This window comes from Corapipo altera, unplaced genomic scaffold, assembly GCF_003945725.1.
Source record: "Corapipo altera isolate COAL_440 unplaced genomic scaffold, ASM394572v1 56, whole genome shotgun sequence".
Classification (NCBI taxonomy): domain Eukaryota; kingdom Metazoa; phylum Chordata; class Aves; order Passeriformes; family Pipridae; genus Corapipo; species Corapipo altera.
Window position 1 is genome coordinate 2,531,935 of NW_020884896.1, and position 17,725 is coordinate 2,549,659.

Consider the following 17,725-nt stretch of genomic DNA (forward strand, 5'->3'; position numbering starts at 1 on the left):
AAGATGGAAGAAATTGAAGAGATACAGAAATGATAGTATAAATGTTTAAACATTTCTGGCAAAATTCCCACTGAGAGAAATTAACACCATCAACTTGTTTTAGCTAAAAAGGAGATGGCCAGTCCTGATGATTTTATTATCTGCATGTAACAAAAAATAATAAAAGCTCTACTGGCCACTTCCATTTACTTTGGCCCAGAGGAAAAGAGTAACAGTACATCATTAATTAAGCACCATTACTCATTAAAATGAATACCATAAAATCAACCAGGATGCAACATTTTGGTTTGGTTTTGTGGGTGAAACTCCAGTCTGATTCACTGGAGCAAATGCCATAATTAAGGACTGGAGACCTTACTGCTGTCACTGTGCCTGTGCACACCAATGGGTAAGGCTTTCATGGATCTTTCTGTCAGTCCCTTGTACCTCACCCTGGTTTGACCAGCTACAACTTTGAAAAAAAAAAAAATCTGTAAATCACATAAATGGTTGCTCAGCGTTGGGATCGGTGTCTCGTACCTGAACAGACCGTGGGCAGTGGGGTGACTACTCTACAATGTCACTGAAGGTCAAGCCGCACGCGGCCCTTTCGTCCTTGCTCTGGGGACTGTCTGACAACACCTGCAGCGGGGGCGACATGAACCCCCGATACTGCTTACTGGACTTGGTTAACTTCTTCAGTTCACTGGTAAAAGAGATGCCTTTTCTTTTGTCATCTCGTGCTGCCTGTAAAAAAAAAAATAAATAAAAAAAATCATAGAAGTGGTTTAACAGCTGCTTGTTAGCTGTGAAATACAGAATTAATATGAAAACACCTAACATATTTCTAAGCAGGCCTTCCTTTTGAAATGCGGTATGTCTGCTTTCACAGGCAAGCACATCCTACTCATTGTTCTGAATAAATTAATTTAAAATTATGCCTTGTCAAAGATATGTTTAGTAGATTTGGTATAAACTTTTATAAAAAGATCTGTGCTTATAATACAGTTACTTTAAAGCAACAGCTGCTGTGGATTGGTGGTGTCTGCAGGCAGGGAGAACACAGCTCCTCCTCCCAGTAGGCGTGTACTTCATTCCTGCCATTTTCTGAAGCCTGAGATAAAGCAACAGAACAACTTTTTCACTGGGCAGGAATAAAGGAGACTTTATTCCAGTAGCTTTTAAGCTCTGCCCATTTGAATGGTCCTTTATTATGACGGAAAACGTGGCATGCACAGCCAGAAGATTTTGAAAAACAGAAAGCTGGTAGCAGATAAAGGTTGTCCTGGATTTGCAGGCTGTGAGTGAGTCGTGTTGCTGGATGTAACTTTGCAGTTTTGCAAAGGAAAAAAGTAAGGGAGGTTCGGAGAAAAGAGGAATCTGCTTTTTGCTGTAGTCTGTCTTCCCCACGTGCCCTCATGCCAGCTGTGTGTCTCTCCCATTGAAAGCAGGTTCCCATTAAGCTGATCACACACTATCTACAACACTTGCTGCAAAGTATCGCATCTTTTACCTGAACCTGTTCTTTGAGCTTCAGGATAAATTTTCCCGCTCCCTTCCATTTGCTTTGGGCCTGAAACACACACTCTTGATCAGAGAGAATCCTCTGAGATGGTTTAGATGTTGAGGACTTTTTGTTTGTTGGCTCTTTTGTCACCTCTTCCAAGAGCACATAATCACTTGGATTTGGATTGCTCAAAATGCTGTAGGAGTATTTTGCTTTGCAAAGAGTCTGTTTAAAAGCAGAGAAAAAATAAGACAAAAAAGAAGGCATTCCCTCAGATTCAGGTTACTAAACCGATTCCTCAGCTAATGCTGAGAACAAACCCCATCTTATCTTGTGTGAAACCAGCCTCCACCCCACAGATTAACATGGAAAGGTGCAGCTCACCTGCTGTATGACATCCTGAGCCGTGCTGAAGCGGGGAGCCTTGATGACGGTGCGTGGTTGCTCTGGGGAGACATCGTGTACCTGAACAAAGAAACTGTCATCCTCGGAGCTGATGGCTGCTTCTTCCTTTGCTTCTTGAAAGACATTTCTCTCGTTTAAATTCTACAGAGAAAATAAATGAGAGCCAGATTAATTTACTTCAGAAAGGTAACTAATAGCTGGTGGTCACAAAAGGTTTTTATCACATGGAAATTGGAGACTGCTGTAGCCCCAGCTCCATTTCGTTAAATGCATTACAGGAGCGTTTTGACAAGCTACTACTGCTAATAAATACCTGTGTTTCTACAATCAGTGTCTGGAGATGTCAGGATAGTCACTTAAATCCTTTCTTTCCTTATGTACACAAAATTATGTTTTGTCATCTAATGGTGGCAGTAAGATGGGACATGGTGGAAAGGGTTCTTTTCTCTCCCGTCCCTGCACTAAAGCCAAAAGTACTAAGAGAGAAGGAAGTCTGAGCAAACATTTTTCTGTGGTGTAGAGCAAGAGGAAGGATGTTTGTTTGTCCCTTTTCAGGCTCTATGACTACTGCAGATTTTCAGGCAGAATTCCTCCCTGCACCTTCTCTCAGAGAATGCATTTCTGTCCAACACCTTGGAACACAGCTTGGATTCATAAGCTGTAAACATGAGCTGTGTTTCACACCCTCCAGTGGACCCACTCCTTGTTTTTCAATCAGATTTGCAGCTTAATTTCTAGTTCCAAGCTCTGAGGTGCTTCTATCTGCAGAAAGGCTCAGAATTGCAGATAATGCTTTGGGGTACTCGCATCACAGGACAAAACTACAGCATAATTTTCACGAGCCAAGACAGATTTTAACTCCCATTTTCTAACAGAATGGGGCTTGGCAGTGACACGTGGTGGTGCACACTGACAAAGTCAGTGCTGCAGTCAACAGAATTTGGTAGGTTACTATTTCCACAAACAAATTTCTACCTTGTAATTTTTTGTAATTTTTTTTGCCAGATGTTAGAAATAAAGGAAAACAAAATGTGGACTTGTATAATTTAATGGTAATTTGTCAAATTGAAGTTTTATCAAAAGTTCTATTAAACTAATCAAAAATATATTTTTTCACTTTAAAGTATCTCAGAGGATCTCTATCATTTGTGTATGTAAAATCTGTGTACTAATAAGCATTTTTGTAGGCCAAACTGACCAAAGAAAGTGTGTCCAGAAATGAGATCATTAGGTGTCTTTCTCCTGCTTTTTTTGTCTCTCACAAGCCTGGGCACTAGCATATTTTCAAGCTGTAGATGCTTTGCTCACAGTTTAAACTGAAGTAATCAGTCCATTTTCCTCCTTTAAATGAAAAGAAATCACCTATTTCATTATTTTAGGTTATCATTAATAATTTAATTATCCTTTGTGATACTTTTAGACTTATTCTATCCTTTTAGACTTATTCTTTAATATTAAAATTATTTCTAATTTTTCTAGACAGATAAGAAGTTGCTGACATCCAAACTGATTGATAATGGTTGTCTGGAGCTCTGTTATCTATGATCCTATGGTATTAACTATTATCTTTCTTTATATTAATTTCCTATCCTGGCATAATGTATGGCATTAAATGAGAACACAACACTGAACTGGTGAGTGAGTGATAATGCTTAAACATCACACAGCTGATAGTAAAGCTGAGTGAGGTCCAGTTAATGTCACACAGGTGCATGAAGTCTAGTTGTCCTTGCTCACTCAAGAGTTATGTTTGTTTTTTAACAATGTACACAGCATTGACATTACTCACCAAGTAGTGAAACAAATACTGCACCCTTTCGTTTCCTGGTCCTAAGAGCTATTTTTAGCTATCTTTGTAAATAACAATTTATCTAAAACAGACTTACTTCCTCTCGGGTTTTAAAGATAATCCTTCCAACATATCCTTCTTCTGGGAACCAACTGTTCAAAAGCTGCACTAGCCCTTCTTCAGGACCAATCACTCTCTGGAATGGTGGTTTTCTGCATTCACTCTTTTCTTTAGATATGAAACTTTTCTCTTCCATCAGAAAATAGTCTGCAGCGCATGACTCGGTGCCTTTTATGGTAGCCAAGAGCTAAGACAGACCATAATAAACACACAACAATTAGAATGCTAAATATAAACACCGCATAATTAGTAGTTATAAATGAGAGTGAATACGGAAGCTTTAAGAATCAATAACTGTTCTGACAGTGCAGGCAGGCTTTCTGATGTGCTATTTATTATTCAGATATTTTACTCCAGGGTAATGTCCTGTTCTCTTTAGCATAGCCAAGCAGTTCAACTCTCCCAGACAAGGCAGTACTATTTAAGCTTATTTCTGTCCTGTTTGGCTGGCCAGACAATTTATTCATAATCCCAGGACAGTACAGTCTTTTCCCACTGCTAGAATAACAATCCCTGTTGAGTTAACTGGTTTTGCTACTCATGAACTTGGCCTTCTAACTTTTACTCTGTATTCCTATGGTGCTCAAGTTCAAAGAATTCTGCAGAAACGTTTGCCCTTGTTGTAAGGACAGCCCACTGCCTCCGTTGGCCAGAAAGATTGTTTTTCTCATCTGCATATACCCAAATATTAAAATACTGATAGGGAATATATTCTAAAATGATAAATCATTTCACTGATTATTTTCTGTGTTTGCAATGTAATTAATTCCACAGCAATACATTTCTAACAGCACCTCCATGCTGTGATGAACTACAACGACCCTGCATGAGAGAAATGCAGGGAGACAAATGTCCAGAATGATGTTAATGTGGATTCCTGCAGTTGGATCTGCAATTCAGCAGGAAGCTTACCTGATGGAGCAGCTGTGCAGCCGTAGTCCCCGCACTTACATTAAAAACAGTGAAAGGCTCCGGGCCTGGAATTCCATGAACTGTCACTTTGTAAGTCACAGCAGCTTTCTTTTCTCCCAGGCTAAACAACTGTTCAGACAACTTTCAACAGGTTACTGAATGTTTTTACGTAGGCATCTAAAAGGTTGCTTAAAAGAAACTGTACATACAAGTTGTAAGGACCTTGAGAGAGCAAAGCTATCAAGGTAGGACATGGCTCTTATGCTACAGATTGAGGCATTTAAAAAAACACTAACAAACCCTCCAAAAGAGTCCACCCTACCCTGAAGCTGAAGAGAAAGAAGAAAAAGGAAGTTTTCCAGTGAAGACTCCATCACTCATTACCCATTCTAGCTGAGCTCAGACTATTTACATTTCAGCATACAGATTACTGGGTGAAAACCTATAGCTTTCTTATAACCTCCAAACCATTTATGTTCTTCCTTTCTGCCTAGTAATTCACCAAGATACATGTTTGGCATGCATTCACAGGACGATAATATCGGCAACACATCTGCATATACAGGAGCTCAGCAGGTTTTATCTAACACTTGAGTAGTCAGAATAATGATAATATAGATGTTTAATAAGTTGCCAAAACATGAGTAACCCAGATAACCTAATATTAAGGGCTATTAATAGAAAAAAAAATCACATCCATCTATGCATGCATAAATACAAACATATATTTTTAGATACGTGTATGTGTATGTATACATATTTGTACATATAAAATATGTGCACATACATATATAAATATGTGTATTTATGGAAATAGAGAGTCTTTGTTTTCTTGTAATAAAATTCAATTTTATTCTCATTATTCCAAAGTTGTTGGTAATTTGCATCTTTCTTTTTATTTTGGTCTCAAATGCTTTGCTTAGAATTCATGCATAAAGGAATGCATGAGGCAGCACTGGACCTTACTGCTCAACCACACTCCTCCAGCCCAGGGGTTCTTGTGCTATACCTAAATACACCAGAGAAGCCAGACTTTGAAAAGATTTACCTTTCCACAGTTTTAGCCAGGTGGATAATCTTACTTCCATCAAAGCCAAAAAGAAGTAGGCATCAGGGTACTTCTGAACAATGTGCAGGTTTAAGGGCTAATACCTTTGAACAGTCTGGCCATTATTATGACAAGAATACAGGTAATTCACACACACACACAAAAATTGAATTACCATAGATGCAGGCAGAGTGTTTCCAGAGGGACTTTCTTCCATTCTCCGACTGTTTATAAACAAACTGGAAATCTCTAATGTTTCATTGTGCAGGTTATGGAGCTGGACATGTCTGTAGCCTAAAGAGGAAAAATCTGTAAATACTTCACCACATTCTAGAACACAAGTCTCATAAATGGAAAACTCAAATTTGCTGTATTTATAGCTACAATTTGCCACACAAATAGGATTTAAGGCACTGTGATAGCACTGCATTAACACTGTACAACAGTGTAACCCAAGTGCTATGAACTGCTGAGTGGCTCATACAGCATCCTACCTTTGTTTTGCCATTAATACACAATATATTTATACATAAAATATCTAAATATTAGAATATGAATGAAAAAAGGTCAAATTATCACTGGGAAAATGCATGTCTGGCCAGATCTCCTCATATGCCAACACAGACAGTTGTGTGGTATTACAGTGACACAAAGCACATGTGAAAGAGCTGCTGGCAACATGGAAACTCCCTTTCCCAGGTGTCACAGAATTAGCGATGTTTTCTCATCTCTCTCACTTTCTTTCACTCTTCCTTCAACTCTCCTCCTCCAGCCACAGCTGCCAGAAGTGCAATTCCCCTCTGACCAGTGATCACCCATTACAGCAGTTTCTTGGGCAAAGGACAAGGCAGCGAATGAAACCACTCCATGCTTCTTAAGGGAGCAGCCAGTCTCCAGGTGAACATAACCTCACAAGCACAGCTCAGGATCAGAGCAGGTGTAAGATGCCCCTGTCTCCACAACACCACTGGATCGGGCTTTTTACAGCTCAGTGGGGCAGCTGCTGGCTCCTAAGGAGTCTATTACATCAGCATTGTACTGCCAGGCCATGGTATGTAGTCTCACATTTGCTCCCTTCCTCCTCTAGAAAAATGCAACTAGCTGATTAAAAATATCCCTCTGGACAGATTCAGTCCAGGAATCTGCTGAACCATTTTGGCACAGGGTGTCACTACAAACTAGGCTGTACCTCTCTTTAGCGCTTTGAGGGGAATGATTCTCTGAGCTGTCACAGCTGAGCTGTTATTTTCAACAACTGCGAACCGGAGAAAGACCAAATCCTCAAAGTGAATCCGGAAAAGGAACTGTTCATTCCACATGGGGTTGAGAGTATTGCGATGAATGGGCTTTGTCCGGAAGTGGCAGCTGTCCAGAGGCATCCCCAGCACATCGATTTCAATGCATGGACTGCCCGTGCTATTGCTGGGGCACACGTTCTGTCCAGACACGATCTGAAGCCGAGGAGTACACAGAGAAACCAATTAGTGGAGTAATTCTTTTGTCGTCGTGATTCTGCTAAATATTGTTTAGCACATTCCTAAGCACAGTTTGTTAACGTGCTGATTTAATTACGACACTCCCCTACTTTTGTAATTGCCAGGGCAGTCACTTCAGAAGCAGAGCTGCCTTAACCCCACGCCCAACACCACTGCTATGGTATCTTTCCTCTGAAAAAAACACACTATACATCATGAGTGTAACCATTCACGGCATCTGAAAGCTAATCCAGAAAGAATGTACCAGTAATGTAGTCAAAAAGGACCACAATTTCTTCTCCACTACTCTAGAGTGATGGCACTGACGTCTGGCTTGCTTTGGCATATATGCAACACAAGAATTAGGTTGCTTTGGCATGTGTAACACAAGAATTAGGTGTGTAATTACCACATGTGGGAGAATTCTGATTCTTATGAATCTCACTTTTCTGACACATTTCCTGGAAGGGACTAGTTTCTGAGAATACTTTTTTTTGGCCACAAATCCACGAATTATATATCTTATTATATAACTTGTAAAATATTTTTTTAAAGATTCAGTACAGCTTTTCATAATGGCTTTTTTGTGTAGCTTCTCAAGTGTTCACAAATGTGTCAAACATCAGGGCACATGTGTAATTTTACACAGTTGTGTAGTCCCAAGGAAAATTCTTTCAGGACTGGGTTTCAATGAATATTGTGAAGGAAACAGTGAAAGTAACTATGGATACAAACCAGACAGTAAAATAAAATAGAATAGAATAAAATAAAATAAAGACAAATCTTTTCTCCTTCCCCCTCCAATTTCTGTTAGTTATGCTGACCTTCAGAAGTACAAGCAACAATTAAAGGTTCAATCTTTCCACTTAGAAGCATGACCGTAATGCTGGTTAAAGACTGTAGTTACATCTTGTCTACGTCTATCTGTTTGGCTGCATGAAATTCCCTTTTAATGTACTTACTGTTAAAGAATATATAGCTGGCTCCTTATTATCAAAATCTCTTTCCAATGGACAAAACTTCTGGTACATTGAACAATTTTTATCCCACAGAACTGGAGGTTTCAAAACATATCCGCAGCCACCATTAGCCTCAAACATTGCTGCATTAAGTTGCAGAGGAAGATCTGTGAAATAAGGCAGCCAAAACTGACAGAGAGCAATGGTACAATGGAAAAACTGTAACAATGAAGACAAAGTCATGTTTTAGGTATCTTTTATTAATTATTTTAGTTGTGTACTATAATTTCATTCTTGATTTTCAGAGATAGCTGTAATTTATGTATCGAATTTATCCAATAAGTATACAAAACTATAAAAGCAGTTCCTTCTTATCTACCCCTTTCCACTGTCTTTATTGAACTGTAGGGCTTGCCTACACCATTTCTCTGAGAAGTTTCTAGGTATGTGCCCTGAACTGCAGAATGAAAAAGCTCTGACCATGTAGCTTTGTAGATGACCTAATGGATCCCCCATGGAAAAGGTGAAGCAACACAAGATAGGATAGCAAACAGTCCAAAAATGTTTTGATCAACATTAAACCAGCATCCATGGCAGTACTTTTAAGTTAAAAATAGTTTAGTACCCTTTTATATTTGAAGTTATCAGAAAGGAGTAACAGTTTCTTGAACTGGGGGAAAAAAAATAACCTTCAGCAATAAAATAAAAATGGAAGGTCTTGCTGTTCAGGCACTTCTGTGTTATCACAGGATCTGCTGCATTGGCATAAAACTCCTGAACTCTGGGATCACTCCTTCCAAGGACCAGACTGTTGTGGTATGAACCCGCTTATAGTGGGGTGCACAGACAAGCAGATCCCCTCGTGAGAGCAGAGAAAGGCAAGCGCCAAATACAAATTCACAGTTTAAGGACTTATATCACATTTAAAAGTATTAAAAGGTGTTCATGCACCCATACCATCTGTTTGGTAGTTCAGAGCCACGAGCTGTACCCCATGGAGCCAGAAGATCAGTGGATGGGGATTTGAGGAGTCGATGCGAGTGGCAGCAGGGTAGGTCCTCAGGAGCTGGCAGGTGGTGTGCTGGATCAGCTTCTGGGAGTAGCGCCTGCACAGCCGCTTGGCAGCGTTCTCGTTCAGGGAGGAGATGTGGTAGCACTTGGGCGTCCTGATGATGGCACTGAGAGAGGCTGGGGAGTTGTAAGGAGGGCAAGGATCTTCCCAGGTTTGCCGCATCACATCCAAAGGACCTGGAAGATAAACAGTACCCTCAAGTTACAGCTGCAGGGCCAGAGACTCCAAAAATTCAATGTTTTCTACTGGAGTATGTGCTTTAGTTATGGCAAAAAAAGGTGATTCTGGAAAATTACAGTACTCAAGTTAAATGTCACGTTCCTTCTTATAGAGGAAGAGTAATCCATGAGAGGAAACATAATGTTTAAGTATTGAAGTAATACCATGATTAGATGTGCTAAATAAATAAATAAATATATACTTGGTGTTTGCCTGAATATAATAAAGGAATAAAAGTCCCTTCTTCCCATTTATACATTTTTAATGAGGAAGGGAGGCAAGACTGAAAGCCATCTGTTAAGTCTCCAAACAGTCAATCTGCAGAGACTGTAAGATTTAGGGGACAAAGGCAGCAAAATAGTTACACACTTTAGAATTAGGTACCTGACTTCTTCATTTTTAGGACACTGGCCTCTAACAGGAAATCTAACCTGTCTGCTGCAGCTGTGCCCTTGGGCTGCAAGAAATGCAACACTCCCTGAGCCAGAAAATAAGTTCAAGAAAAAGTACAATTCTAACTTTCTGTTTACGGCAATCACTTGAAAGGCAGGGGATCTGGGTCTCCAGAACCTTTTCTGTACTTTCTTTGTATTTCTTTACATCTGTTCACAGGCAGAAGCACAATTTCCTGGTTTACAAACTGAATCACCTGCAAAGTTTGATTTGCACAATTACACATTTGGACTTGGCTGAATTTTAGGCAACTAAGTCCTGCTTCAGACATTAAAAATTCTTTTCTGGATCCAGCCCAACAGTTCTGCCTTCCATTTGTACTTTGAAAATATTAATTTATACTTTTTAAAGCATAAACTTTAAGATACATCACTTAAAATGTATGTTAGTTTTGAACTGTTTATGAACTAAGGTCATGATATCTCTGACCGAGGAATCCTATTTTAACATTCCACACTCAACACTTCAGTTATAATAGTGTTACTCTAATAGCTGCTGCACTAACAGAAAACCATTCCAAAGTTCAACATCTTACACATTGCAAAGTATTTGATCTTTAACAACTTGGTCTGGTACATGTGTTGGATTACAGGGTCATTCCACATGACTGGTGAAAGAAGATGCTAACTTTACCTTTTCCAGATGCTTTGGCAAGAGCAGCTGACTCCCCAGGGCTCAGCCTGCCAGGATTGTTGCCAAAAATGGACTTCCTGCTTTTTCTTTCTTTTCCTCTGCTAGAGCCAGATGGGTTTAGAGTTGACAAGCCTGTTCCCATAAATGTTAAATAAATGAGCCAAAAAACATGACCAAGAGGGCACGACATTTTCCATCATATTTTACATTATTTTTGAAGGCATGAATACTCCTGTTATATAGTACACAGGACAAGCAGTGTATTTTTCTCTGTAATTTAATTTTAACATCCTTACATAGATAGATGCCTTTATATATGTATATGTTATGTAGGTTTTTATATATAATGTATATGTATATATAATGTAAATAAAAACTCATACGAAGCAATATTATATACAGTTCTCTCTCTGTGATGTAACTTTTCTCTATTTTACTTTTTGGCTTGAGGAAGGCATTGGCTTTCTCTCAAATTACCAAATGGTCCTAACTGATACTAAAAAAAATCTGCAGTAACAGTCCCAATGTATTCATCCTTAGAATAATTAAAAAAAAAAAAATTTTTTTCTATAGAAGCAATAAATCTAAACAGTAGTGATTATCATGGAATTCATCTGGGATAGGATACCTACATAATTAAATAAATGCAAGACTATGATTTAAAGATATGAAAGTCCAAATGCTGTTGATAGAAGAGTTTAACTTCAAGATGTTTGCAGAAGTTATCTTCTTCTGTTTATCAGTATTTCAATGTTGGGAAATACAGTTAGGTGTGCAAAATCCATTACACATTTAATGGCCAATATGCAGTAGAAACGGAGCTGGAAAGCTCTTGTATAGCTATTATTCAAACCTTCTAGAAACATAATCATTAAAATCATGACCTAAATCCCTGCGAAGTAAAGAGGCTCAATCCCACTTAAGGTCAGTTTCTTTCTGTTGACTTGAAGAGAGCACAGGACAGATAAAAGTAAAGAAAGTCAAAGTTAAAATGCACAGTAGTTATTCTGCCCACAGCAGTGAGGTGTGGGATAGTCTCAGAGACCCAATATGTATTTGTGATATAGACTATAACAGAGCAAACACTGTTATTTGCCTAACTGTGACTCCTAAAACATTCCTCATTAATTCACATCAATTCACACCTGTCTAAAGACAGTTCTGGATTTAATACTATTTCAAATAGTAAATCACAAAGAGGATACATTGGCTTCTTTTCTACTGAAGTCTGTCCACAGCTGTAAATTTTCAGCTCTCAATCTTTATGGCATGTGTACATGAACTTTGTAAAAATATGCAGATAGTTTCAATGGAACTGGTTGGATTAGTAAAATTTGGGATATATATAAATGTTTGCAGCACTGGAGATGTACTGTCTCTTTGGGCCAAAGCATACACATAAACAACAGAAGATGGTAGAAACTGAGATGAAGGAATATGAACTGACCAGAGAATGAAAAGTTATGAACTGTGTGCTTCCAGCACTATTTAATCCCAGTTTTCAATGGATCAAATAGATTTGGCAAGGAAAATCCAGGTTTCAAAATCCTGTTGTGGAGACAGTCACTGAGGAAACAGGCTAACCTCATAAATCACCAGAGTGCAATGCAAAACCTGGGCTGACAGACCCCAACGTGATGGCCACAGGGTAAGCTGCAGCAGGGAGTTTTCTTTCAGTCTTTCCCATGGCCATGCTTTGCATGTGACACATCTCTTCCCAGAAGCAAGCTCCATTTTGCACTCCAATTTAAACTTGACTCCAAAATACAGCTTCACCTCTTCATAGAATCATAAATTTGCAAAATAATGGAGGTTGACAACGATATGAAAGTCATCTGGTCCACCTCTCTGGTCAAAGTAGGACCAGCTTTGATCCCACCATACTGTACACAGATTCTACTATACTACCATAATAACAGATTGAATGTTTTGTATTTCTCTACAACCCCTCTGCTAGGTTCTTTGACTTACAGAGATTAGTGCCTGCCTCTTGTGTTAGATATAAGCACACTGCTTACTGCTTTTAGATTTTTTAATCCAGACAACTGCAAACTTCCCTGCCCTTCTTATTCTAATCATACTGACATAACAGGTTAAACTGTAATTCCCACCTTTTCACCACGTTTCAGACCAACAGACAGTCTACAGGTTTGCAGATCTTGAAAAAGAATTTACAGCATTTTTGTATGTATGTAGGGTGTCTCTTTTCATATTCACTTCAATTTCTTGGAAAGTGATACCATAGAGGCAGATGGTCTGATACAATGGAGACAGTGCCTGAATTTTATGCCAGTTAGCTCAGGTGACTCCCTGCTCTCTCCCCTTGATTGTGCAAATTCTTCTTTTATATACTCAATTTCTGTACTAATTGTGTAAGGATCTTCAGCACCAAGGCAACGAGCCATGTGCCAGTGGGTTACAGCAGTACTGTGTTCAGGTGTGCTTCACTGCCCTATCTTGGGAGACCCCAGAGAACAGATCTTCACCCTCTCACATACTGGTATGATGATATCCAACAGACTGTAAGGGTCAGAAAGCACGGAAGCAACAAGAGCTGTGGTGGGTTCCTTGTTAACACAGATTTTATAAACAAGAAATGCTATTTTTTCACATGATAAATTCTGTTTTGACCAGGGAATGCTTAGGGAAGTCTGTGTTACTCAGTAGGCTAGGATAAATTAACATAATGGTCCTTGTCCTTTTTTATAGTCACAAAACAGTGATTAACATTCATGGAAGTAGGCAAGCGTAAACAGAGAGTAAAAATATATGAAGACAGGAGAAATAAAATATTTACAACACTGATTAGACACTGACATGAATTCTGCACTCACTGTTTCCAAAAGTCTTGCATTTTCTGAGTTGGTTAGGAATGCAGTCAACAGAGCTCCATAGTTATGGATCTACCAGCCCTGTTTCCATCACTAATGGACAATACTGGGGTATGGCACTGCACCGTGTCTGTGCCCTCTGGCTGAGCAGAGGAATCCAATCACTGGCATGGTGGTCATGGAAGTCTACGTTACAGAGCAGGCAGTTTTTGCCTCAAAGGAGACAAAGTTTGTTGGAAAAGTAATTTCTACAGCTTCATGTGTTCATCTGTAAAAGAGCTCATTTTCTTAATTGTTCTATTCATGACCCCTTTAAAGCATGAGGAAGAAACCTGATAGGGAAAGCAGGTATTTTGTTTATAACCAAAATTACATTAAAAATTAAATATTTCAAAGTTCTCTTAGAACATCATAACTTTTTTGTGTGTCAAAATGCTTGGAACAACTCCAACTATCTCTGTTTAATCTTGAATATCTTTCTTTAAAAGAAAATATTTTAGTTGAAAGATATCTCATTGCAGATTTCATCAAAAAGAGTATCAGATTTGAATTTTTAGAAGTCATTATTTTTACAAGTGACACCTACAATTCTTAAAGTTATGGAGGATTATCAAAGAATGTCTGTCCATTTTTCAGCATGTTTATCTTACCCATTTGACACTATTTTATGTTTGGTTAGCTTCTCTAATCTGATTATAGTTCTATTTGTATAAGATCATGACTTGGCAGAATTGCTAACTTTTCCACAGAGAACCATGCCACTAAAAAGCAGATTTTTCATTCAGAACATTAAACACATCAATAAACAATAAATTCTCAATATAAAAGTATTTATGTTCACAGTATGAGCCAAAATATACCCAACCTCACATTTCAATACTGAACAAGTAACTATCGGTGATCTTTTCAGTTACTCCCTCTCCTTTTCTCTGCAAACATTATTCTTCCTACTGTACAAAAGAAGACACTCCTATTTCCTTAACTCCTTCCATGAAGATTGTGTGTGAGTGTGCAATCAGTTGTTCTCACCCACCCCATGAAAAGGTTCCTCTCCTGTCCCCTTAGGGAAGAACAGATGATGCAGTGTAGGCAAAGGTGAAACACTCTAAACTGAGGTCATCTAAAGAAATGTGACACGCTGTTCCTTCAAGGTCTTAAGGATATTTTCCTTCCTAATTCAGTAGGTCCTTACATGGAAACTCGGAGCTCTTAAGATGAAGCTTTCTGTCATCTGGCATTTGGCCCTGAAACAGTTGTCTAAGTTGTGAAGACTGGCAAATTTCACTTTTGTAAACATTTTAATATGACAAACAGTATGTAGTCACATAATTTATGAATAGTGCTTCTCAGCCAGGAGCTGTTATTACCAAATCATCAAGAACAAACCTCCTCGACTACTTCGAACTAAATCAAAACATAAACATAATGTCTCCAAGAATTAGAAAGCTTAGAGTAATAAAACAGGGCAGTGTACTTACCAGGGAACTTTACAGCTTGACAGTAAATGACAAGATCTGATAGCTCTGGGGCTATTTGTCTGCTTTCCTTCTTATTTTGCAGAAGATAGAATTCTTCACCCAGCTCCATGTCGTAAACCTGAGTGACAATTCCAAGAATCATGTAATAAAATTAATAATAATATTACTGAATGTGGAAGAACTCTAGCATATCTTACTTATGTCTTTAAAACATTTTATCTCTTTCTTCCTATACGGTTTGTGTCTTCACCTAACACATCTCCCTCTTGTGTGCACACCTATGCAGCAACATGTATTACTGATTCTGCAATAGTGTGCAAAGGCCTTAATCACAGTCAGTTCTACAAACATTTAGACAAAACATATCCATGTTCAGGAGAAATTACAATTTATTAAACAGAAATGCACTGTTTCCACAGTGCACAGAGGCACTGTGGTTATCTGATATCATACTGCGGTATTTTAAAGTTATTTTGATACACAAAGATGCTGAAGATTCAGATGAAATCTTCAGTTCCATCGATATCAATGGAAATTAAATATCTAAATAAGCTCCTGGATCTCGTTTCAATGACGCTTTCCTTGAGACCAACAACAGTTAAATTTTCAGCCAAACAGCCTCTATATACAATAACCTCTGAGGACTTTTCTAGAACAGTATGTTGAGCATTCGTTCTATTTAATCTGTTTTTTCTGGTGTCTTTCCATAATTCCTATTATTTGTCTTCATTAAAGCACATTTGCCATCTGATGTCTCAGTTACCTAAACTGTCCAATCCTTTTGAAGCTGGTTATGTATCAAAGTGTGGCTGGGAAGAAGTGGGGGGAAAAGCAGAACTACCTTTCCTTTATTACTGTAAGTGGCACAATCAGCTTTCTTTAGTCGTTTGGCAGTCTCTTCATTGTATTCAAACTGCAGTTTATCACTTGATAATTTATTCTCAGGTCGGTCTTCAAGAATGTTATCTAAAAATTAATGAGATATTAATAAACATAAAGCCAAACAATTTCAACTGGAAATTTCATTTGAATTAACAATATTTGTGGACAGTGCTGTGAATTTTATATGAATAACCAGATGCTAAAATAATGCATTAGCTGGTCAAAGCATCATCTTCTGGTAGTAACCTTCTCCTTCAAAAATTTAATGCTTGGCTTTGGTTAACACATTTCACTTCCTTTAAAGTTGATCCTTTAGTGTTCAAAAGATCCTTAAAACCAAACCATCTAATAAATTAAGTTTGCCATCTGAAAACAACTGGAAGTCCTGAATGACAAAAAATGTCCAAACACAATTAACTACATCAAACATGTACATGTTTTGTACAGCAAGTTTTGACTTTACTCTCCTTACTTTCACCACGCACAAATATTTTTTCCATCTATAGAAATACCTCTTCAAAGCTACATATTTATCAAAGAATAATAAACCTACTAATATAGTATTTCTGGACCAAAATATTGCAACTGTCAGGAAAGGAATGGTTTTATTTTATTCCTGATATTCCTGATGCTTTGACCATAATCTTTTTATGCATAACCAGTGTTGCACATGCAGCCTTCTAACAGCTTCTGACCAGTTAACAATGCCATCTAAAAACATCTGATTGCATTTACAATATGAAGTAAAAACCATACATTCACACTGTCACATTGAACAGGCTGAAGATGCAATGCTGATTTCATGCAGTTAAAATGCTCAACCAAATGGCTTTTACCTTCCTGGCTGTTAGGAGCAGGAGAAGCATTAAGGACATCAGCTACAGTGAAACGAGTCAGAGAGGGAATAAGAGTAAAGGAAATTAAGATTTACAGCCAGAAAAATGAAAATTTAGTGTCAGTCGTAAAACTATTCGCCTTACTCAAAAAATATATCAGTAAGAAAAATAAAACTGAATCTCTTTTAGAAAGTTTACAGACCATTACTTTGATTAGTTTTTCCAAAATATTAACATAATTAAAGACCCCAAAGAATTATTATTGTAATAAAGCAGTAAATCATGCTGCAGATTTCTTCATATATTGGAAGGTGTGAATGTTTCTTGCTAGCTTCAGATTTCTCAAACCTTCTCTTAACTAGAACATTGCTCAAAAGTCACTTACTGCAGTTATTTTGCAATATTTTCTTCACAAGTCTGTTAGCAAAGATCCAAGTTTTCACATTTACATCTTCACTATCTCCACCCTGTCCCACACAAAGAGTATTCTCAAGTAGCCAGTTAGGTCAGCTTTCTAGCAAAACACAACTGAAGGCAGCACTGACATCAAACCTATAAATTTTCATATTAGCATAAAATAATACTGCTATTCCATAAGCAGTGTCAGGTTCTGAACTGCATTCATTAATTTTGTAACTATTTTTTAAATCATTAAAGACAGAAGCAAGTAATGTAAATAAGAGACAATCTGAAAAGAAGTCCTGTGCTGCAGGACATACTCAAGCCTTACATTTTCTCTGAACATGGCACCTAGAACTTAAACAGCTCCCCACTAGACTTAAAGGTTCAGTTCATCACTGTTTACTCAGAACACCCCCAATTGTGTCAGACCAACTGTCCATCTCGCTGAGCATTCTCTGACAGTGGCAACAGAAGATACCATTTAAAGAGAGCAACCGGCCCCACTTCCTGAGTACCATCCCAACAACCACAACTGCTGAATATTAGAGATGTTGGACTAAAATATTCCTACCTACGACATTGGCTTATAAATCTGCCCATGAATTTGTCCAATCATTTTTTTTAACATGCTGATGCCACTTGGCCCTGCAATTTCCCATGGCAGCAAATTCCAGAAGTTTACTACCAGCTGCACAAATAAATACTTTACCTGTTTTAGACTGAAC

At 38.1% G+C, this 17,725-nt stretch overlaps 1 protein-coding gene across 5 annotated transcripts in view; it reads right to left on the reverse strand.

The window, feature by feature from the left end:
* The window catches only part of PLCE1 (phospholipase C epsilon 1), a 150,139-nt gene that overhangs the window by 4,363 nt on the left and 128,051 nt on the right, over nucleotides 1-17,725 (reverse strand). For 3 of the 5 annotated variants that reach the window (XM_027647742.1, XM_027647739.1, XM_027647740.1), the window contains 13 exons: nucleotides 16,599-16,640; nucleotides 15,722-15,846; nucleotides 14,881-14,998; nucleotides 10,572-10,703; nucleotides 9,152-9,442; nucleotides 8,198-8,361; nucleotides 6,950-7,211; nucleotides 5,936-6,054; nucleotides 4,713-4,841; nucleotides 3,778-3,987; nucleotides 1,871-2,032; nucleotides 1,493-1,711; nucleotides 520-726 (listed from right to left, as the gene is read on the reverse strand). In XM_027647742.1, coding sequence (XP_027503543.1) covers nucleotides 547-726; nucleotides 1,493-1,711; nucleotides 1,871-2,032; nucleotides 3,778-3,987; nucleotides 4,713-4,841; nucleotides 5,936-6,054; nucleotides 6,950-7,211; nucleotides 8,198-8,361; nucleotides 9,152-9,442; nucleotides 10,572-10,703; nucleotides 14,881-14,998; nucleotides 15,722-15,846; nucleotides 16,599-16,640 — 2,153 coding nt within the window. In that variant the 3' untranslated portion in view covers nucleotides 520-546. The remainder of the gene's footprint in view (nucleotides 1-519; nucleotides 727-1,492; nucleotides 1,712-1,870; nucleotides 2,033-3,777; nucleotides 3,988-4,712; nucleotides 4,842-5,935; nucleotides 6,055-6,949; nucleotides 7,212-8,197; nucleotides 8,362-9,151; nucleotides 9,443-10,571; nucleotides 10,704-14,880; nucleotides 14,999-15,721; nucleotides 15,847-16,598; nucleotides 16,641-17,725) is intronic. The other 2 variants (XM_027647743.1, XM_027647741.1) reach the window with 1 other exon arrangement.